The sequence below is a fragment of the Drosophila novamexicana genome, unplaced genomic scaffold, assembly GCF_003285875.2.
Source record: "Drosophila novamexicana strain 15010-1031.04,08,12 unplaced genomic scaffold, DnovRS2.1 tig00004557-arrow-arrow-pilon, whole genome shotgun sequence".
NCBI classification, from domain to species: domain Eukaryota; kingdom Metazoa; phylum Arthropoda; class Insecta; order Diptera; family Drosophilidae; genus Drosophila; species Drosophila novamexicana.
The window spans coordinates 159,095-182,000 of NW_020825053.1; the positions used below are offsets into that span (position 1 = coordinate 159,095).

The 22,906-nt window shown below is 40.0% G+C and overlaps 5 protein-coding genes across 5 annotated transcripts; 2 read left to right on the forward strand and 3 right to left on the reverse strand.

Moving 5' to 3' along the window:
- Nucleotides 1-451: 451 nt before the first annotated feature.
- Nucleotides 452-2,239, reverse strand: LOC115770570 (UDP-glucuronosyltransferase 2A3). Its single transcript, XM_030715885.1, has 2 exons — nucleotides 1,965-2,239; nucleotides 452-1,901 (listed from the first exon to the last, which is right to left on the reverse strand). The coding sequence occupies exons 1-2, from the start codon at nucleotides 2,209-2,211 to the stop codon at nucleotides 574-576; spliced, it is 1,575 nt and encodes a 524-aa protein (XP_030571745.1). The 5' UTR covers nucleotides 2,212-2,239; the 3' UTR covers nucleotides 452-573.
- A 1,263-nt stretch (nucleotides 2,240-3,502) lies between these two features.
- On the reverse strand, nucleotides 3,503-5,504 carry LOC115770550 (UDP-glucuronosyltransferase 1-10). Its single transcript, XM_030715853.1, has 2 exons — nucleotides 5,083-5,504; nucleotides 3,503-5,020 (listed from the first exon to the last, which is right to left on the reverse strand). Exons 1-2 carry the CDS (start codon nucleotides 5,327-5,329, stop codon nucleotides 3,690-3,692), a joined length of 1,578 nt encoding a protein of 525 aa, XP_030571713.1. The 5' UTR covers nucleotides 5,330-5,504; the 3' UTR covers nucleotides 3,503-3,689.
- Nucleotides 5,505-6,444: 940 nt separating this feature from the next.
- Nucleotides 6,445-10,777, reverse strand: LOC115770560 (UDP-glucuronosyltransferase 2A3). The gene is made up of 2 exons (XM_030715872.1): nucleotides 10,517-10,777; nucleotides 6,445-8,305 (listed from the first exon to the last, which is right to left on the reverse strand). The coding sequence occupies exons 1-2, from the start codon at nucleotides 10,770-10,772 to the stop codon at nucleotides 7,002-7,004; spliced, it is 1,560 nt and encodes a 519-aa protein (XP_030571732.1). The 5' UTR covers nucleotides 10,773-10,777; the 3' UTR covers nucleotides 6,445-7,001.
- Nucleotides 10,778-10,980: 203 nt separating this feature from the next.
- On the forward strand, nucleotides 10,981-14,019 carry LOC115770551 (UDP-glucuronosyltransferase 2C1-like). The gene is made up of 2 exons (XM_030715854.1): nucleotides 10,981-11,242; nucleotides 12,667-14,019. The coding sequence occupies exons 1-2, from the start codon at nucleotides 10,984-10,986 to the stop codon at nucleotides 13,986-13,988; spliced, it is 1,581 nt and encodes a 526-aa protein (XP_030571714.1). The 5' UTR covers nucleotides 10,981-10,983; the 3' UTR covers nucleotides 13,989-14,019.
- A 1,325-nt stretch (nucleotides 14,020-15,344) lies between these two features.
- On the forward strand, nucleotides 15,345-18,272 carry LOC115770563 (UDP-glucuronosyltransferase 2B15-like). Its single transcript, XM_030715875.1, has 2 exons — nucleotides 15,345-15,588; nucleotides 16,917-18,272. The coding sequence occupies exons 1-2, from the start codon at nucleotides 15,345-15,347 to the stop codon at nucleotides 18,233-18,235; spliced, it is 1,563 nt and encodes a 520-aa protein (XP_030571735.1). The 3' UTR covers nucleotides 18,236-18,272.
- Nucleotides 18,273-22,906: the final 4,634 nt, after the last annotated feature.

Here is a 22,906-nt window from a genome sequence, read left to right on the forward strand (position 1 = left end):
CAGCGATCTCAAAGTAGGACATCAACAAATTTGCTCTGTAACTGTCTTGCCAGCTTTTAAAGGCATCAATCGGCACATAGACCAGCTTTAATTCGTTAAAATCATTTACATTTCCATGCGGCCAACGCCAGCAGCAGCCTTTTATGCAAAATACCAACTACAACTACAGCCACACCAATAACAATAAAAGCAGCCAGACAACGAACAGCAACAAATAAAAGTGCATATACTTCATGAATTTTTGATTATGCATTTGTTGCTGCGGCCAAAAATAAGCGTCGCACATACAACGAAAGTGCCGCTGCAATTTTATATTACGCATACGCCGCGTATGTAGCTGATTGGAGACCAGTTAATGCACATTTTTTGGTTACCCACACCATAATGAGCTACATAGCAATGAGTAATAATGGCCAATGCCAATAAAGTAAACCAATATTATGCAATGTATTTAATTATTTTTGACAACTCTATAATTTTGGCAGGTAAGAGCTATTGCGAATTAATTGAAATATATGCCAAAACGAATTAAAAATGTATCTTTATATTTGATAGAAATTGAAATTTAATAAACTAGTGATGTTTCAATTTGTCTTCGCCTGATACCTGTTGACCTCGTATGCTGCACAGCAGCTTCCTTAGCACAAAATAAATCGTAACCAAAATTAATATGCCCACACCCAAGACCATGCCAAACACATCGAGACTATGATAAGCCACAAAACTCAAGTCCTGCGCTGCCACACGCATATGGTACGCGCCGTCGTGGCGCAGCACATACTCCGTCCACCAGATGGCAGTCTCCTGTGGGCTCATGGGCTGATCGCGATACCGAGCTGATATAAGCTGTGCTGTTGTCCAAAACTTCGAATCATTGATTAGACGTTCAATAGTCTGCTTAAATTCCGTTCCTGTCATCTCTTTATGATCGAGTCCCAGACCGAAGCCAGCGCGCTTAGCGCGCTCCACATTCAGAAACTGATCGTAGAAGAAGGGCAACCCCAGCACGGGCTTCCCATGGTGGATGCTCTCAATGGTGCTGAGCAGGCCGCCGTGTGTGATGAAAAGTTTCACATTGGGATGCGCCAGTATGTCGGGCTGAGGGAACCATTTGCTAAGAAATACATTGGCCGGCTTGTTGGGCAACTGATCGTCTTCAAACTTCCAGAGCACACGCTGTGGTAGACTGGCGAAAGCCTCAAGCAGCATCTGCTTTCGCTCCTGTGGAAGATCTTTGCTCCTTATATTTGAGCCCAGGGAAAAGTAGATGACACCCGCTGAGCCGGCGCCCTGAACAAATTCCTCTATCTCCTTGGGCAAGGGGGCTGGCGTGTGAGATATGTGCAGTCCTCCCACTTCGATCATATTGGGCACATATGGACGCGGAAAACTCAACGAGAAATGCTGATTGAGCAATATCAGCGAAAAGTTCTTGCTCAGCTCCGCCAAAGGCTTCTTTTGGGCGACATGTGGAAAGTATTGCTCATAAAGTTGCTTTTGCACCGGTATATACATTAGTTTCCAATTAAGCCAGGCTATAGAGGTCTCAAACAAGTTGCGCACTCGCTCCCAGTAGGTCATGTGATCGCTCAAGCCCGCCGTAACTAGTGGGGTATACGAGATCGGTGAAGTATTGCCCACCAACTCATCGACATTCCAATCCGTGCCGAATGTTGAGAGGCCAATGATGGGCGCATTAAAGTGCGCTGAAAAACCGTAGAGTGCATCGGTACGCAGGGCCTCCACAATGACCAAATCAAATTGGGCCTTGCCCGGCTTTAACAGCTCCCGCTGTACTTCGGCATTTTCGAACACTTTCTTTGTAATGCTGATAAAAAAATCATTAATAAAAGTGTTCTCCTGCCACAAATTTCTGTAGGCTTCAATATTGGAAATTATATCTGAAATAACCAAACTTTAAGACATTGAAAGCTCATGACGAACCATATCAAACTCCAACGCACCATCGTAGGATTGAAATACTTCAGGTACGACAATGTCACGGAAGTTTTTTACTGGCTTCTTTTGGGGAAAAGCGTTAACCGATGTAAGCTCGTGACCGCGCGATGCGAGGCCTTTCAAATAGGGCAAGACGTTTATGTACTGTGATGGACCCGGAAAGGGAAATATCGCAAGTATCCGTGCGCCATCAAGGAGACTTGGCAGCAATAAAACTAATGGTAAGAGGCAGCAGAGCCGTAGAGAGAACATTTCGTGTGATTCTTCCCAGCTCAAAAATTCAACTAAATTTCTGAAATAGGCATTGATAAATGGAAAACATTGCTCGGTTTAGATTAGACTGATGGACGTGCATGCGATAACAAATTTTACAGAGGCGATTACATTCATTTGTATGAGAGCCACACAACACGCCTCCATGTTCGGCCTCACCTTGTTCAGCTCGTATGTCTGCTCTTTAGTATGAGATTATTAAATTAAGCTCTGCCTCTGTTTAACAGCTTGTGTTTCTGTTTCCCTCTGCTAGTTTCAATGTAGCTAAGTAACCCTCCGTGTGTGTGAGATGAGAAATTGCCAGTCATGATCATCAGCAGAAATTTTTCTAAAACTCGTTAGATATTATCGTTTGTATTGCCGTAGTCATTGTTAGACGAAGGAGTACACTGTATATATTACTGATAGTGAATTTGTCAACTACTACTCTATCTGTCGATAAAAGTAAAAATTAATTAATACACATTATATAACTAAATATATATACGCCCTAACGGGCTATTAAAGATTTTTAATTAGGAATTTATTTCAAAAGTATGGAATTCTAAACATATTTTAAAGCTATGTTAGAAGCGAAACACTTAAATATGTGTTATACATTTCAAGTATTTTTTTTTTATATTTGAAAGGAATTGCAAATTACGACCAATTAAAATAGCAGCTACAGCGGTTGATGTATTGTATTATTTTTAAAGTTATTTATTATAAACAAGTAAGAGGTTCTAGTCGGGAGCTCCCGACTGGGGGATACTCTGAACCCTCTTCTTCCAACATCAAATGCATATATGTATATATTCAATTCTAGAAGCTATATGTCAAGTTTGGTAACGCAAGCTCTTATTATTTACCAAAATTGCCAAAAAAAACAGGATATCGATATCGATTTTTATCGATTTCTTGGAAACGGAGTAAGTTATCGATTATTGGAAACAAACGCGATTTGCACAGGCACTAGGAGCACCTACATCTAAAATTTCAAGTCTCTAGATCTTATAGGTTCTGAGATCCTTGCGTTCATACATACGGACGGACAGCCAGACGGACAGACAGACGGACATGGCTAGATCGACTTGGCTATTGGTGCTGATAAAGAATATATATACTTAATGGGGTCGGAGATGCTTCCTTCTGCCTGTTACATACATTTGGATTTTGCACAAATACAATATACCCTTATACCCATTAAAAATGGGTTCAGGGTATAAAAATAATGTTATATATATCCCGTCAAAGTGTCTTCAAACTATTTTTAAATGGGGTTGTTTATTTTTATTTTGTTTGTTAATAAATAAAAAATCTAAGGGAATCTCACATAAAGAAAGTTTACCAAATAAGTATTAAAGTTAATTATCATTAAGGAATTGTTATTTGTTAGAAATATTTAAATACAAATTAATCGTGTAATCTCCAATATCTTTTCAGTTTTAATACCTACTATCTATTATTTATATTGAGACCTACTGTGTTTTTTGTTTAGCGTCGATCTTGCAACGTCTACATAGAATGTAGCGTAATAATCTCAACAGAGACGTGAGAACAAATAAAAGCACCAAACCAATTAGCGATGTAACGCCACAGAGCAGGCCCCATGTGTCCAGACCATGGAGCTGGGCTAGGCTCAGGTCACGCGATGCGGAACGTAGATGCTGAGCGCCGTTGTGCCGCAGTACATACTCCGTCCACCAGATGGCGCGTTCGAGCGGCGTATCTTTCTGATCGCGAAATAGTTTTGACTTTAGCTGCGCTGCCTGTGTGTAGCTGGCGTTGCTGAGCAGCTGCACAACCTGATCGTGCAACTGGGCTGCAGTCATGGTCCACAGATCCAGGGCTAGGCCAAAGCCCGCCTGCTTGGCGCGCTCCACATTCAAATGTTGATCATAGAAAACAGGCAGACCCAGCACCGGCTTGCCAAAGTAAATGCTCTCGATGGTGCTCAGCAGGCCGCCGTGTGTGATGAAGAGTTTCACATTGGGATGCGCCAGAATATCTGGCTGTGGAAACCATTTGCTAATGAGCACATTTTTGGGCTGGTCCTCCAGCTGCTCCTGCTCAAACTTCCACAGGACGCGCTGCTTGAGGCTGCCAAATGCCTGCAGCAGCACCTGACGCGTTGCCACCGGCAAATCGGCACTCTTGACGTTTGAGCCCATGGAAAAGTATATGACACCATGCTGGGCATCCGCCACAAACTTGGCCAACTCGACAGGTAGCGGTTGGGGCTCTCTTGAGTGCTGCAAATGCAGTCCACCCACTTCAATCATGTTGGGCAGATAAGGACGCGGATAGCTGAGCGTAAAGTGCTGCCCCAGCAGCATCAGCGAGAAGTTGTCCAACACCTGCTCCAGAGTTCGGCTGGCCTGGGGAAAGTATTGCTTATACAGCTGCTGCTGACTGGGCATATGGACCAGACGCTTATGCAGCCAGCCAAGGCTGGCATCCCAAATGTTCCACAGGCGCTGCTCGTAGCTCATGTGCTCGGTGCGCGAGGATAAAAGCATGGGATTGAAGGACAGCGGCGAAATATTTCCCATTAACTCATCGATGTGGCGATCTGTGCCGTAGGATGAGATGCCCATGGTAATAGCCTTGAAGTGTTGTGCCAGACCAAACAAGGCCTCAGTCTGCACAGTTTCCAGCAGCACCAAATCGAAGGTTTCGGCGCCTTCGAGCAATTGCTTCACTTTTTCGTCTTCCAACACACTAGACGTTAACATGTTCAGGAATACCGTGGTCATGGTCAGCACTGTCCACTGACTGGCCTGCTGATTGTAGTCCGCACTGCTATAAGCTTGTAGACGAAATCTTATCTGATTTTTAACGTACTTACTGATATTGTAGTAAAACCCTTACCTGCCATTAATTCGTGTATTTTGGTTGCACCAATTACATTAAAGTTGGGCTCCGTTTGGTTGCTGCCAAAGGTATTTATCACCGTCACATTGTGATCTCTTTTAGCCAGCTCTTTAAGGTATTGCTCAGCGAATATATACTGCGATTTGCCGGGAAACGGAAAGACCGCCAAAATTTTGGCACTTTGCACGCCAACCGTCAGCTGATAGAGCAGCGCTATCAAAAATCCAAGACGGAACAGCTCCATTTGTGTCCAAATGGGTTTGTAGTTCGCTCGCTACTAAACTCAGCAAACAAAACAGATTTTAATTATCGTCGATTTATAGCCAATTTTTTGTGATTACGATTACGATTTCGGTTGTTGTTTTAGAAGGTCAAAGCGTGAGTCAAAGCACAACAAAATTGATGAAGCGCAACATACTTTTCTCAGTTTGTTGATAAATTTTTTATAATTTATTTTTTTTTTTTAAGTTTTATTTGTGTTATTTATAGAATAGCTTAAATATAAATACGAGCGGCGTTGTCATCGGCGAGCGTTTTGTCCACGATTTTATTTGATTACGAGCTCTCAGTTGTTATGCAACGCTGCTCTCCCTCGCTTTCTTACTCTCTCGCTATTTATCTTTATATTTTGCGCTCTCTTTGTTAAACAAATCATTATGTGAGCTATAGAGCGTAATCTGTAGAATAGACCGGTCTGCCCACTGCATTAACTTGAGCGTAAAAACGACAGTTTTTGTGTTCATATAAAACTTTTGCTCTCTGAAAAAATTTTAAATTGCGCCACAATGAAAATATTGTTGACTTGGGGCGCTTGTTTTGTTGTTAGGGAAAAAATTTAAGAAGTTCAGCTATCTGCGGCCCACCGAAGATTAAATACACTTTTAGAATTATGACTTACGGTTTTGCCATACATGTTTTGGGTGTACAATTGTAAAGTTTAAAATTTCTGACCATGATGAAGATGTCTTGCAAAATATAACATTTCTCGCTACCTAAACTCAACCGATTCTTCCTATAGTACAGTCATTTGCTGATAAGGAAGATCGTGTAGATCTAATAATTAATTAAAGAATAATAAATAAAAATATTTGTTTATACTTAGCTTCAAAGCGAGCACACAAACATACAGACAGACATGGCTATATCGACTCGGAAATTGATTCTGTTCAGAGTAATCATTGTGGAAATCATTATTTTGTTATTTTACTGGTTTATTATATTATTATTTAGGCCTGATGTGACTGTGTAAGGCGCAACTCAGCTGGAAAAAATAATAATAACAGCAGCCTGGAAACGGAATAAACGCCCCGTGTATTATAATTATTATTATCATTAATGTCATTTATTATTTTTAATTTTTGCATTTGGCGTATAAAGCAAAGGATACTTTACACGTAGTTTAATGAATATTCCTACTTAAAATAATTGTTTTATTTTCATACTTGCTAAACTATTAGCCTAAGTTATTATTTTTTTATATCAATAACCTAGCCTAGGTCTAGATAAATATATCTGTATATACATTAACGCAACACGTTTTTCTTCAGGCTACATAGTTTTTCTATTCGAAAATTATCTTAGGGAACAACTTAAGAAGGTAACATGAAAAGTCTTATTTGTTTGTACGTATTATATATTAGACTTTTATATAGGGAACATATTAAATTCATAATATTTCAATTCACATAGCAGCAGTTGGAACTCGGTTGCGCATTCCGTGTAAATCAAATGGATACATTGGAAATGCATCCGAGTTAACATACCACCGGCATATGCACATATAATATATTTTATACATATGTGGACACTTATGGAGTACAAAATCATATAATCACTTACAATGACCAAAACAGTAATTGCCATTCAGATTAGATAAAGCAGTATTTGTCCAATTTCGTAGACTGCCGCGCCATTGGCTATTGGAATATTGATTCTGAACAACTGCGACTTTTCAGAAACCACAACGACTTGTACAGCACATAAGCCACAAGGCCAACAAGAATACCGAGTCGTCCAACGATAATCAACAGATTGTCCACGCAATAGTAGTCCATAAATTTCATATTGGAGGTGGAGATCCGCATATGGCTCGCACCCTTATGGCGCAGCACGTACTCTGTCCAGTAGACCGCTGTGTCCAGTGGATGCAAGGGTTGATCCTGAATGCGTTCCGAGAGTTGCAGAGCGTTGTGGTGATATTGTGGTTGTTCCAGCAACTGTCTGAGTGTTGCCTCAAATTCCTGTCTGGTCATAGAATTAATGTCCAGGAACTCTGCCACGCCCTCTGCCTGCATGCACTCCACATTTCGAAACTGATCAAAGAATAGTGGCAAGCCCAGCACGGGTTTCCCATAGTGAGCTGCCTCAATGATGCTTAGTATGCCGCCATGGCTGATTAGCAGGCGCACATTGGGATGGGCGAGGATGGCTTGAAGTGGCAGCCACTGGTCCAGATAGATGCTGCTGCTCACATTGGGTCGTGCATCGCCCTCAAATTTCCATATGATGCGCTGTGGCAAATCCTCAAAGGTGTCTACTATTAGTCCTAGAGTCACCGCCGGCAGATCTTTGCTCTGCAATTCCATGCCCAGGGACATGACAATGACACCGTGTGGTGCCTCCTCAATAAACTGTGCCAGCTCTGGCGATAGCGGGGCCAACATTTTGGGCACATGCATGCCTCCCACCTCCACCAGGCCAGGCACATTGGGTCGCGCCGGGAACAGGCTAAAGTGCTGGTTTAGCAATATCACCGAGAAGCTCTGACGTATCTCCACAAAGCTCTGCTTAAGGTGACCAAAGAAATGTTCGTGCACCGCTCGCAATGACGGTAAGTATATTAATGTATGCATCATCCACTCCTCGGAGATGAGTATCCAGTTATAGAAACGTTCCAGCAGCGTTACGCCGGGCATGAAGCCATGGGGCAGCCACGGCTCAAGCGTCAAGGATGCTACATTGCCCACTAATGTGTCCATGTTCCAATCTGCACCACATGTGGCCAGACCGATTAGATTCGCATTGAAATGTGCAGCCAGCCCGAAGAGCGCATCTGTATAGGAGGGCTCCAATATCATCAGATCGTAGCTCACATTGGATCGCATAAGCTGCTGTACCTCTTCATTTTGCAGCACATTGATACAAATCTTGACAAAATAGTTACGTGCGGAATTCACTTCCACCCATTTGGACATGGACAGCACTTCTTCGGCATTCAATTCTATAAAGGTAATAAACACAATGTTGGTAAATAGTTCAAACAAAGCTTAGCATACATGAGGGGCGCTCTCGATAAGCCGCTTAACAAGTTAGTTAAAGCGAAAAATGTAAATATAAAAGATTAAAGGCGATCATCAATAAATGAAAATATATTATTTGAAAGGCTTCTAATAATCTTCAAATGTCCGGATACTAAATGCTCTTACTAATAGTCATAAAGAGTTATCAGTTGAGAGTGATTGACGTGTTTTACTTGTGCTCCAAGATTTTATAAACTGTGCAAAGTGTTATCTGTTGTGCAGCGTAAGTCTGTTAATTACTGCATTTATAAAACGCGGCGTCAGTTCCGTGATGTTGTTATTGCCTGTTTTGATTCTTTTGCTTTGGTGCTCCCCTGTGCATACACTTGTTTGTGCGTGTGTTCGCTGAATACTTTCTGCTTGTGCTCTCGCAAATTTTTTTCTATTGATTTTCGCTCCAAACAATTTGTTTGAGTACGAATAATTGTTTTTCGAGTGTTTACGTGCTCTATCTTGTGCCTCGTTTTCGTTTTGCTCTGCGCTCTCGCAAATTGCATACGCATTTAATAATTATGACGTGCTGTGAGAAACCGTGCACGTTCAAGCAGGCTGATGATTCTGCATGATGATGATGCATGCTAAATGTGCAGGTCTCACTAGGCGTGATTGCGACAAGATCGCTGCAATTGCCAAGAAGGGCTGCGGTGGCTTGCGTTGGTCGTGCCCAGAGTGCATCGACAAGCAAATTGATTTCTCCAGAATGTATAATTCTGTGAGAAATCAATTCTTAAAATTGAATAATGTGGCTAAGCAGCTCTCGAATAATTTTGACTCGAGTTTCGAGTTGCTTGGCAAATATAAATTCGAGTCCCCAACCAATCGCCGGTTGCAGCCTCAACTTTTGCAATTGCCCTCTAGGTCTGTTCAGACACCTACGCCTTTTTGCCGTGTACTCATGTATGCGGACCATGTCCAACTTTTTCTATCATACACTAATCCGTATGATTCTTAACTCTGTTTGTGTACTTGGATTCATTAATCGATTGTCTAAAGACGATTTAACGATTCTCTTATAACAAAACTTCTGTACATCTCTTTTGTCCGCCCTATCCTTGAATACTGCTCTTGCATCTGGTCTCCAAAGTATAACAATAGCCAGGCTCTTATTGAATCTGTTCAGAAGCAATTTCTGCTTTTTGCCTTACGCGGCTTAAATTGGGACCCTAATCTTCGGTTGCCATCCTACTCCAGCAGACTGCTTCTTCTCAACCTTACGTCTTTAACCAACCGTAGGACAATTCTCGGTGTAGTCCTTCTACATAAGTTGATTATTGGCGACATAGATTCTCCTTTTCTACTAGGGCGTCTTCAATTCTCTGTTCCGGCTAAACCAACTAGAAATTATCGCCCCTTATTTCTATCTACGCGCACAACAGACTACGCTATGCACAATCCTTTTCGCGTGCTATGTAAAAATTATAATAGTTTGCATCACGTTTTCTCTATCGAACTGTCTCTACCACTAATAAAATAGTTGCTTTCAGGATACCTTCGGGAAGTCGTTGACCATTCCCAGCTATAAGCAGGGGCATAGCTTGCCGGACAGGCTGAAAAATTTTCCCCCACAGGGTCGGTGATTTCCCATTACTTTTCTCTTTGTCCTATCTTCTTAACACTCTTTATCTAACTTACATTGCTTTACTTTATTAACAATCTTCTTACTTTCTTTTTTCCTATTTATTGTATTTTCTTTATTAATATATCAAATTTAGATTATTTTTAATTTTACTTGAGAACACTTTTTTTCCTACTTACAACCTTCTGCTTAGATGTAGGCTCTAATAGCGCCACTGACACCAGCTGTGAAAAGGGGCACAGCTGGCCGGACTGGCAAATAAAACGGCTCCATCGGTCGGTGATGCTATTTAGAAAATTGTATTCTATAACTAGGCTTTTAGCATATAATTCTATTATCTATTGTATAACCTATTGAATAATGAGGAAGACACTCGTTTTGTCGACCATTAATTAATAAATAAATAAATAAATAAATATAATACCAGATTTTCAATTATTTGGCAACGCGCTGCCGTCAAAATAAATACACAAGCCGAAATATTTGCTTAATGTTAAATTTAATTCATATTTACCCAGCCCTTAACCCAAAGGTCTTATTGAGCTTTTAAACTCACCGAACACTGTGTCATAACGATCTTTGATGTGTATCGAGTGCAGCTGCTTCACAATTTCGCAATCCGTGAAGGCGTGTATTAAGGTCACCTGATGACCCCGCTGCAGCAGCGCATGCAGATAGGGCGTCAATAGCATGCACTGCGAATGCATATCGTAGGGAAACACAGCCAATATCCTGGCAGCCCATGTGGGGCACAGTTGCAGCAGCAGTGTGCTGAGGGCGAGACACCCAATCAGTAGCTGCTGTATTCGCATTATAAAAGACTCCCGCGAATAGTTCCACCGAAAAGCACTTGCGGTATTTGACTGAAAGTTAAGTGGCGCTCGCCTTGCCCACACACAGCCAAGAGCCAACTACCTATGGAAATGCCAGAGATAAGATTAGCAGCACTCTACGCAACCAGGCCCACTACCATTCGATATTTTCAATAATGCTCAGTACTAGAGAGAGCATTGAAATGTACGGATGTGGAGCCGCAACATGGTAAAGCACACGAGCGGTGCTTTGCTGGTATTTGGCTTGTGCTTGCAGCTAACACATGCCGCCAACATTTTAGCCGTATTCTCGTACAGTTTTCCCTCACCCTTCCTGCTCGTGGCGCCATACATGAAAGCGCTTGTCCAGAAAGGCCACCAGGTAACCATCATTTCAGCTAAAAATCACTTGGCGAACATCGATGGGGCTCGTCATATTCGAGTGGAAATGCTGGATCAGCTAATGGAGGGTAAGCAAAAGAAAAAATAGTTGCGATAATTAAAACGAAATACGTTACATTAGATAATTATATACAAATATTTTATAGTACGTGCATATTTGATGGTAACCTGTCATAACTCGACATATTTAATAATATATAACGCCGAACGATGTTGTCATTTAACTTTTAATATGCTACAATTTGAAAACAAGTAAGAGGTTCTTGTCGGGAGCTCCCGACTAGGGGATAACCTGAACCATCTTATTCCAACCCTCTTATACCAAATTCAGCTCGCGCTACGTGCTCTTTTTCTTTAGTAGTAACAAAGATAAATTAAAACAAGTAAGAGGTTCTAGTCGGGAGCTCCCGACTAGGGGATACCCTGAACCCTGTTCTTCCAACATCAAATGCATACATATATTCAATTTTATAAGCTATATGTCAAGTTTGGTGACTCTAGCTTTTATTAGTTACCAAAGTTGCCCAAAAAACCGATATCGATATCGATTTTTATCGATTGCTTGGAAACGAAGTAAGTTACCGATTATCGGGAAAAAACTCGATCTGCGCGGGCACTAGAAGCACCTACGTCGCAATTGCAATGTTGTTGACGAATTCGAAGCAGACGCGCATAAATGTATGTGCGTACATGTATACAGATATTCTTCGAATTTGCGCTGGTGACGCAAACACGTGTTTCTTAACTTCATGAAATTTTCTACAGTATATCTTATTGTACCATAGAATATTTGTGTTTTCATAAAAAGTAAATTGCATTAATATTGTAAAAAAGATTAGTGGGCAATACAAGTTGGGTTATTAACTTGATTTATGGCTATGAGGTAGTGTAAAATGAAATATACTTGATATATGCGTATACAAATACTACTTTACAGTAAACCTATCACTTTTGGTGACTCTTATTTACCCAATTTGCAAAAAAACAGGATTTCTATATCGATTCTTATCGATTGCTTGGAAACGGAGTAAGTTATCGATTATCGGTAACAAGCTCGATCTGCGCAGTCAGTAGTAGGACCTACTTCAAATATCTAGCTCTTATAGGTTCTGAGATCCTTGCGTTCATGCATACGAACGAACGAACGGACGGACAGACAGACGGATTATGAATATATATACTTTATGGGGTCGGAGATGCTTCTTAGTGCCAGTTACATACATATGTACATAACATTATCCCCTTTTTATTCATTTTTAATGAATCAATAATGGTCAATGAAAAGCATTTTTTTCCATTCCTTCTTTAATAGGTTACCCAATTCTAAAACTCCAAAATTAGAATTCCATCCAATTGTAACACGCAAAGTTTATTACACAAAACATTTACCCAAGTCAAATAGCTCACTTTTGTAATTATAATAATAGCTTATAATAAAAGTAAGACACAACGTTTTCTAAAGCAAAACCGATTTGTTTATTACAAAGTCTAGATTTATTGAACTATGATTTTGGAAAGGAATTTCCTTTGAGCAAATGGCAGGAGGCTATGATTATGGCAGAGTTTTTCTACAACTCCTCAAGATACATTCTGACTGATGCCGGCGTCCAGTCACTGATTCAGGATAAGAGTGCTCACTTCGACATGGTCATAGTGCAAGCATCCCTTACAGATGCACTCTATGGCTTTGCCCCGTTCTATAATACCTCCCTGGTGGGACTTTCTGTCTATGGGACCGCTTGGAATATCGACTATCTGGCGGGAAATAAGGCGCCGAGCGTGTACGAGCCCATGTCGCCGGACGGGTACTCCAATGGCCTCGGATTGTTGCAGAAACTGAAGAATTGGATATACATCACAGAGGAGTGGCTTCTGGAGCAACTGGTGTACCTGCCCACTCAGATGCAGCTCTACAAGCGCTTCTTTAACAAATCAGCCGAAAGCCTATATAATATTAGGCGTAACTTCTCCCTGATGCTGATTAATCAGCATTTCAGCCTGGGACGCGCCAGATCCAATGTTCCCAATGTCATCGAGGTGGCGGGCATGCACTTAGAAAATCCGAGCGACCAGCTGGATGACGATCTGCAGCGCTTTGTGGACGAGGCCGATCATGGTGTCATTATCTTCTCAATGGGTATGGAAATCACTGGAAAGTGGCTGCCACCGGACTGGCTTCTAATTATGCAGGAAATCTTTGCCCAGCTACCACAGCGCGTCGTTTGGAAATATGAACAGGCGCCGCCCAACAAATCGGAGAATATTTACATAAGCCCTATGCTGCCACAGCGCGCATTATTGGCCCATCCCAAGGTCAAGCTTTTTATCACCCATGGGGGTGCCCTGAGCATAATTGAGGGAGCTTATTATGGTGTTCCCATGCTCTGCTTCCCGATGTACTACGATCACTTTGGTAACGCAGAACGCATGAAACATGCCGGCCTAGCTCAAATTCAGGGCATTCTCACGATAACTGTTGAATCCACCAGGAACGCCATCAAGGAGCTAATCAAAAACCCTGTTTATGCTCAAAATGCTCAGCAGATGTCCAAGCGGCTACGGGACCAGCCCATGAGTCCCCTGGACACGGCAGTCTGGTGGACAGAGTATGTGTTGCGTCACAAGGGCGCACCACATATGCGGATCTCGGAAGAGGACATGTCCTTCGTGCAGTACTATAGTCTGGACTTCATATTGGTGTTCTTTGTCCGCTTCGGAGTGGCCATATTGATAATAACCTGCGTGGGTCTTAAGTTGCTCAGTTTCTTGTTGAAGCCCTCTCACATACTCTCCTCTGCGCCGCTCCTTAACTAAAGTCTACTACCAAAAAAAAAAATAAAAAAAAATTTATATATGCCTATATAAATATTGAATATTATATATATTTATTTACATATGTTTTTTATAAATATATTATAATATTTTTATATGTTTACATAAATACATATGTATATAATTTAATATCATCTCTCTCTCTCTCTATATATATATATATAAGTATATATATAAATGTATATGTATAAAGAGAAAGAAAGAGAGAGGGAGAGAGAGAGAGACAGAGAGATGAGAGAGAGAGAGAGAGAGAGAGAGAGATGAAGAGAAGGGGAAATGTGTTCGCTTTGTTTTGATTTGTAATCAATTGATATCTTTCATTGGCGACGCTTGACTATAAAATAAAAGTATAATTTTGAACACATTTTACAAAGACTGTTTCCTAATTTAGATAAAGATAAGCGAGGCAATTGCACTGTTATTATTGTTGAGTGTGAAATTGTTAAATATGTTGTTAGTTATTTTAATATGTCAAATATATTTTCCTTTAATATTAGACATGAACTTTCTAGCGATATCCCTCTCGTAAAATCTGTCGTGCGTTCAACATTTTCTTATGAATTTTTCACATACGATTGTTAGATTTTGCGAAAAGTGTAAAACGATCTCGAATACACTTTTGTAAAAAAATAAATTTGAAGCCCACTGGACAAAACTTAAGACTTCGCCCAAAATATCTAGACCCTCATTTTCCACACAAAATAACTGAGAAAAATGTGAAATAAGTGTAAAAATCAGAATTTTCCTTGGATATGAGATTCATCCCGAAACGTCACCCACCGTTGTACAACATTTGCTTTAGGAAGGGATGGGGAATATGGATGGATGTATATGATATTGAAATGAATTTGAATAAAGGTATTCAATAATAAGTTTAAGGCTGACTACAGTGAAAATTGCAGTTTCGTAATCAGGGCAAACAGTTTATAAATTTGGTATATTTATTCTGCGACACTCATCGCCGTTAATTATTTCAATGAATATATGTATCGAAAGGTGCGCATCTGATAAAATTCTTACATAGCTGACAAAGCGGTTTTCGTTGGGATTTTTTATAACTTTACATAAGTTATTGTTAGATCCCTGAACTGGCTCCTGACTTGTTACGATTGTGAAATCAACTTTTCCATATGCACACTACAAGGGCGTGGATATGCTCTTGGCGTACTCATGGCTTGCCCTGTTTGAAATTTGACTGAAATTGAAGTGGCGCTCAACTGCCCACCTAGTGATAAGATTAGCGTACGCTCCGCAATCAAACGCACAACCAAAACCGATATTTTCAATAATGCCCAGTTTTTGAGAGAACATTGAAATGTACGGACGTGGAGCCGCAACATGGTAGGGCACACGAGCGGTGCTTTGCTAATATTTAGTTTGTGCTTGCAGCTAACACATGCCGCCAACATTTTAGCCGTATTCTCGTACAGTTTTCCCTCACCCTTCCTGCTCGTGGCGCCATACATGAAAGCGCTTGTCCAGAAAGGCCACCAGGTAACCATCATTTCAGCTAGAAATCACTTGGCGAACATCGATGGGGCTCGTCATATTCGAGTGGAAATGCTGGATCAGCTAATGGAGGGTAAGCAAAAGATCAAAGGGTTGCGATAATTAAAAGCAAGTACTTTTTAATAAATATAGTGACATATTTCAACCCAATATCTTTAAAAATATATATTATATACTTATATATTTTATATATATACACAACGACGAACGAGGTTGCCATTTCAGTATATGCTAAAACTTTAACATTTTATTGATAGACATATTGTAAGCCATGTTCCTATTATCAGCTTTAACCTTATGGCATTTGGCGATCGTCGTTTAATCATTATTGCTTTGTATCAAAAAGATAAGATAAATGAACAGGCTAATGGGTTTTTTATTCATTCCTCCTTTAATTTATTAACTCATCTCCTTTAAGAGTATAACGCACAGTTTCTTGCAGTAAGACAAAAAATGATCCCAAACAAAAACAATCCAACAAAATAAACATATCTTATATATAAAAGGTTTTTATATCCTGAACCCATTGAAAATGGGTAAAAAGGTTATAATATTTTTTTGCAAATGCAAATGTATGAAGGAACCATCTCCGACCCCATAAAGTATATATTTTCTTGATCAGCATCAATAACAGAGTCGATCTAGCCACGTCCGTCCGTCTGTCCGTCCGCATGTCCGTATGTATGAACGCAAGAATATCAGAACCTATAAGAGCTAGAGACTTAAAATTCGATGAAATCGATCTATCCATGTCCATCTGTGTGTCCGTCCGCGAGGATCTCAGAACCTATAAGATCTAGTTATTTAGCTGTCGGTCCTCCTAGTGCCCGCGCAGATCAAGTTAGTTTCCGATATTCAATAACTTGCCCCGTTTCAAGTAATCGATAAAAATCGATATCAAAATCCCCATTTTTGAGCAATTTAGTTAAATTATAAGAGCAAAAGTCACCAAATTGATATGTTGCTTCTAGAATTTTTATATATTTTATATATATATCAAATATCTTTCATTTTATATTTATCGTCACTTCCCCGCTACCAACGCAGAGCTAAAAATCAAGCTTATAACCCAACTTATATTGCCCAGCAATGTAAGCTACAATTTAAATGCAATTTACTTTTTGAGAATACACAAATATTTTATGCTACAATAAGATATACTGAAGAAAATTTTATTAAGATCGGTTAAGAAAGAAAGGCTAAGATCGGTTAGAGCCCTGCCAAGGAAATTTTTTTGTTTTAATTTATCTTTATTAAGTGTTGGAATAAGAGGGTTCAGGGCCCTAGTCGGAAGATCCAGACACTTGTTAAGATTATAATAAAATGAAGACTTCAAATTCAAAGGTGCAATATTTTTCTAAAGCTAAATCTTAAATATTTGCTAATTTTTACAAAGTGTAGATCTGTCAAACTATGATTTTGAGGACTTTCCGAAGAACAAATGGCAGGAATCCTTGATGACGGCAGAGTTTTTCTACAACTCCTCAAGATACATTCTGACTGATGCCGGCGTCCAGTCACTGATTCAGGATAAGAGTGCTCACTTCGACATGGTCATAGTGCAAGCATCCCTTACAGATGCACTCTATGGCTTTGCCCCGTACTATAATGCCTCCCTGGTGGGACTTTCTGTCTATGGGACCGCTTGGAATATCGACTATCTGGCGGGAAATAAGGCGCCGAGCGTGTACGAGCCCATGTCGCCGGACGGGTACTCCAATGGCCTCGGATTGTTGCAGAAACTGAAGAATTGGATATACATCACAGAGGAGTGGCTTCTGGAGCAACTGGTGTACCTGCCCACTCAGATGCAGCTCTACAAGCGCTTCTTTAACAAATCAGCCGACAGCCTATATAATATTCGGCGTAACTTCTCCCTGATGCTGATTAATCAGCATTTCAGCCTGGGACGCGCCAGATCCAATGTTCCTAATGTCATCGAGGTGGCGGGCATGCACTTAGAAAATCCGAGCGACCAGCTGGATGACGATCTGCAGCGCTTTGTGGACGAGGCCGATCATGGTGTCATTATCTTCTCAATGGGTATGGAAATCACTGGAAAGTGGCTGCCACCGGACTGGCTTCTAATTATGCAGGAAACCTTTGCCCAGCTGCCACAGCGCGTCGTCTGGAAATTTGAGCAGGCGCTACCCAGCAAATCGAAGAATATTTACATAAGTCCCATGCTGCCACAGCGCGAATTATTGGCCCATCCCAAGGTCAAGCTTTTTATCACCCATGGGGGTGTTCTGAGCATAATTGAGGGGGCTTATTATGGTGTTCCCATGCTCTGCTTCCCGATGTACTACGATCAATTTGGCAACGCAGAACGCATGAAACATGCAGGCCTCGCTCAAATTCATGACATCCTCACGATGACTGTTGAATCCACGGTGAATGCCATCAAGGAACTAATCAAAAATCCTGTTTATGCTCAAAATGCTCAGCAGATGTCCATGCGGCTACGGGACCAGCCCATGAGTCCCCTGGACACGGCAGTCTGGTGGACAGAGTATGTGCTGCGTCACAAGGGCGCACCACATATGCGGATCTCGGAAGAGGACATGTCCTTCATGCAGTACTATAGTCTGGACTTCATATTGGTGTTCTTTGTCCGCTTTGGAGTGGCCTTATTGATAATAACCTGCGTGGGTCTTAAGTTGCTCAGTTTCTTGTTGAAGTCCTCTCACATGCGCCTCACTGTGCCGCTCCTCAGCTGAACTAAGCTTATCAAAAAACAAGGAATATATAGAAAGAGATGCAGAAATATATATGTATGTATATATATATATATTTATGTATATATATATATATATATATATATGTATATCTCTCTATATATATATATATATATACACCAGACACCTGCTCCCCTTTTCTGTTCATCTCTCTATTTCACTCTATTCTCCTTATATATATATATATATATATATATATATATATACATTTATACAAGGAGAATAGAGTGAAATAGAGATATATGTATATATATATATGTATATATAAATATATAATATAATAGAGAGGAGACTAGAGTGAGATAGAGAGATGAACAGAAAGGGGGAGCAGGTGTCTGCTTTGTTATGATGACTAATCAAGTCATTTATTCATAAATTGTCCAGCGACCGCAATTAAAGACGTCATTGTAGCAAATTTGGATTATAAGAGGTTCCCTATTTAGATACCGCTCTAATAGCGGAGTGACTGGGCAGTTCCACAACTTATGAGACCCAAAATGTGGGAATTTAAAAATCGTAAGATAGATTATCTATGTTGATACCAAAAAAAATAGTACAGCTTAAAGCTGAAAATATATGTATTTATGATCAAAAATGAAACGACATTAAGAAATAATATACCTTAACATATAAGAATGTTTGTCTAACTGACTGGCTGAACGACTGACAGATTGACTGACTGATTGACCGGCTGATTGGTGTTCAACGCACAGCCCAACCCATTAAAGCCTGGAAGCATAAACCGCACGGTTATCATCTGATTGGCCTCAAACCCATTCTCAAAGATCCTTTTTCAAATTCATTTGGGGGGTGATTCTCACTTGTCGCAAAATCAATTCCCCCTTGGAGAAATTGGCGGTCAAAGATTTGGTGTGTTGAAGTTCCAGGCGGAAATTTATCTCAAACAATATTTATGAATATTGATATTAGACGTTTGTTACACTTTTCGCAGAATCCAAGCTTATAACTTTGGCTGGAATGGCTTTAACTTATTTTCAAAGCCATGCATAAGAACGTAATGAATACGTGCTTCGACGATTTTGGAAATCGCGACCGCAATGGAGCTGAATAGGCGTTGGTTGAATGAATGTTTTTAGCTGACCATCCGAACGACTTCAAGCTCATCGGATATATCCGATCATCATATATACATATAAAATATGGCTGTTAAAATATGAGCCAATTAAAAGAAGATCACAGAATAAGGCAATATGACTTGAAGAGTTCAAATAACTTATGCAATAGTGCTAAACAAATTAAATAGATCTGCTGATATTTACATATCTTGCGGAATAGAAATAAACATTTTTTCTTAACCAAAGCTGTTAACATAATTTATAAATGTATAGAAACACTAATTGAATCCTCCGTTAATTGTTGGATTTTTTTATGCCAAGGCCCACAAAATTTATTTTGTACATACATTTTAAGTAAGGATACATATTTGATTTTTTAAAACTGACTTGAATAAACTTTAAATAAAATTAATATTAGGGACTATGAGAAAACAATTAAAATACAGGTTTTTATTGTGTTTTAAATTCATATTCAAATAAAATAGCACAACAATTTGGTGTTTTGTAAGGAAATGTGGCATTATACCGAATTTAATTGCACTTAATTGGCTCATTGAAGTAGTCGACAGAAAAAGGGTCAACATTCAAAGTATACTTCGCAACTGCCACGTATATTCTAATTAGAAAACTTTTCTTCATAGCGCGGTCATCTATCTACACCTTCAGCCCCACCCCAAAGCCCCTGTCACAAGTATAACCGCGCTCATTACGCATTTTACATCAATCAGCACGTGCCCAGCATTTTTTAAAATCTTCCTCAACCATTTTTTTCCAAAGGGTTTCGAGCAGCATAAAGAAAGAGAAAAACGCTGGAAAAACATTAATATGCACAGTCAACGCCGGAAAAAAGTGCGCACAATTGCGCTCACAATTGCTGGGTAAAATGTCCAGAAACGTGGCTGGCAACAAGATAGGGGCTCTCCAGGTCACCACGAAGGTAGAACGCTTTTGGTCATTGAAGCGTTATGGGAGTGTCTCTGTCTTTAACCGAAACCGCTCAAAACAACGAGACGAGCATAAGAAGCAAATACAGTGAATACTGCTTAGTAAGGTTGCAATAAATTTATTATGTGCTTGGGTGGCAGAAGTCAAAAAAATATAACAAGTTAGAGGTTCTAGTCGGGAGCTCCCGACTAGGAGATACCCTGCACCCCCTTCTTCCAACATCAAATGCAGACATATATTCTATTTTAGAAGCTTTATGTCATGTTTGGTGACTCTAGCTCTAATTATTTACCAAAATTGCCCAAAAAAAGAGGATATCGATATCGATTTTTATCGATTTCTTGGAAACGGAGTAAGTTATCGATTATCGGAAACAAACTCGATCTGCGCGGGCACTAGGAGTCTCTCAAGTCTCTAACTCTTATATGTTCTGAGATCCTTGCGTTCATACATACGTACGGACGGACGAACGGACGGACGGTCGGACGGACAGACAGACGGACATGGCTAGATCGACTTGGCTATTGGTGCTGATCAAGAATATATATACTTTATGGGGTCGGAGATGCTTCCTTCTGCCTGTTACATACATTTGGATTTTGCACAAATACAATATAGCCTTATACCCATTTTTAATGGGTTCAGGGTATAAAAAATAACATCCATTTCATATGATTTTTATTTTAAAGATATTATCTATTATATTTTGAACTTTAAGATTTATTAAAAGCACTTTTTACTGTAGTATAAAAGACATATTCACTTTGAAGTGTGATCAATAAGAATATTCTTAAAAGTTGAAAACGAATTAAAAAAGAAATGAAATTCTTTGCTTTAAAAATAAGAAAGTGAATTTGAAACAAAATTGAATATTGAAAGAAGTTAGCCCCAGAGCAGCCCACACCAAAGTCAAAAGATGTCCTGAACGTGTTGTCAATTTGATGTTTATTGCAGAATTTTATTTGATTCTATGTTGCACCATTTGAATTTATGTACAGGCCATAAACTCGCGAGTGTCTAATCCGAAAAATTCTTGTGAAATTGCCAAATCCCTGTTGGCTTGTGTATCAAGCTAAGCCATTTTTATTGGCCATTTGGCAGGCCAGCGAAAAGTTTTTGGTCAATGCTCAAGTGGGCGGCATTCATTGGCGCTTAACTAACTGAAATTAAGTAAACTTTCTTTTGACTTTCATAAGCCTTTTAATAAGCCATAATCCCGCAGGCCTGATCAGGATTGAGCACGCGCACACAAAGGATACTCAGCCTCACAAACACACAAGTGCACACGCACACACACGCATGCACATCATAAAAACTAATTAACATTCTAGGGGCCATGAAAAACGCATGCTATAAATATCATCAATGGTAGCAAGGAACTTTATTAAAAGTACTTTTAATCAAATTCCAATGGGGCTGCTGCGCCAGCCCCATCACCGGGGATAGCATTTGAGGCCTGATTAACTTTATAACTCGCATGAAAAGCGTGTTGGCAATTGCTTTGTAACTATTATAGCTGCCAATATTAGCTACCTTTTGATATTCCTAATGGGTGTATTAGCTATGTGCAGTAATGTTTAGATATAGGTTCGGTATAATACTTTTCCATATCATTTATTTTCTTAAGTTATTTTGAGGAAAGATTTCTACATGCAAATATTCCTACAAACATGTAGGCGTTAGTCGTTAGTCTGTTAACCATTATCCTGATATTTTTAAAGTCCATTTTTTAAAATAAACATAGATTAAAATTTGAATTTGTTATAAATTACTTAAAAAAGTCTCAAATTATTGAATGGCATTAATTCCATAGAAATTAAATATATATATTTAGCCGAATGGACTTTAAACATATTTCAAGAACTTTTGAAAGCATGATTTGCAAACAGATCTCCGTTATCTGTAAGAGCATTCAATGTTTGGCATTATCGGTGTTGGTGATATATTTCATATCTTGTTTGTTAGAAAAGTTTTGCTGCAGGCTTTTAATTAGCGTCTGCCGCCTAAATCCCAACGCGCATTACGAATACGACGCGATGGCTGACGCTGCCACAGCGGTTGCCTTTGAGGTGTTGGTCGCGATGTCGGGGGTGCCTCTGAGCTGTGCGGGCACGATTTTAATTAATTAGACTTTTATGAGGCGTGCATGCAGCTAGGCGACGGGTTAAAGCCCAGTTATTGTTTTTGGTTTTATAAGCCCCTTTGTCGTGGCCGCGTTTGCAGGCTTAACACCAGCCATAGATGTAACGAGCACACACCCATCCACTCAGCCTCGCACACGCATACATGCGCTAATATAAAAATTTAGCATTATTTTTGTTGCTGGAGCAATATTTGGCTGGACATGTCCAAAAGGCCACTGTGTGTGGTAATGAAAATTGTGGTCGCATTATGCTCAGCATTCGGCATAATTGCAGCCTGGATATGCGTTTATGCTCAGAGATTACTTTTTGTGGCCGTCCGTTGACCAAAAGCAGCAGCAATCACAACAGCAGCAACACCACCAGCAACAACAACAACAATAAAGGGCACATAATGTAATGCCAGTGAGCTGAATACCCATAATAAAAGGCAGACGATGTCGCATTTGTATAAAGAAATAAAAATAATACCCCAGTTCTTTGTGCAAGTG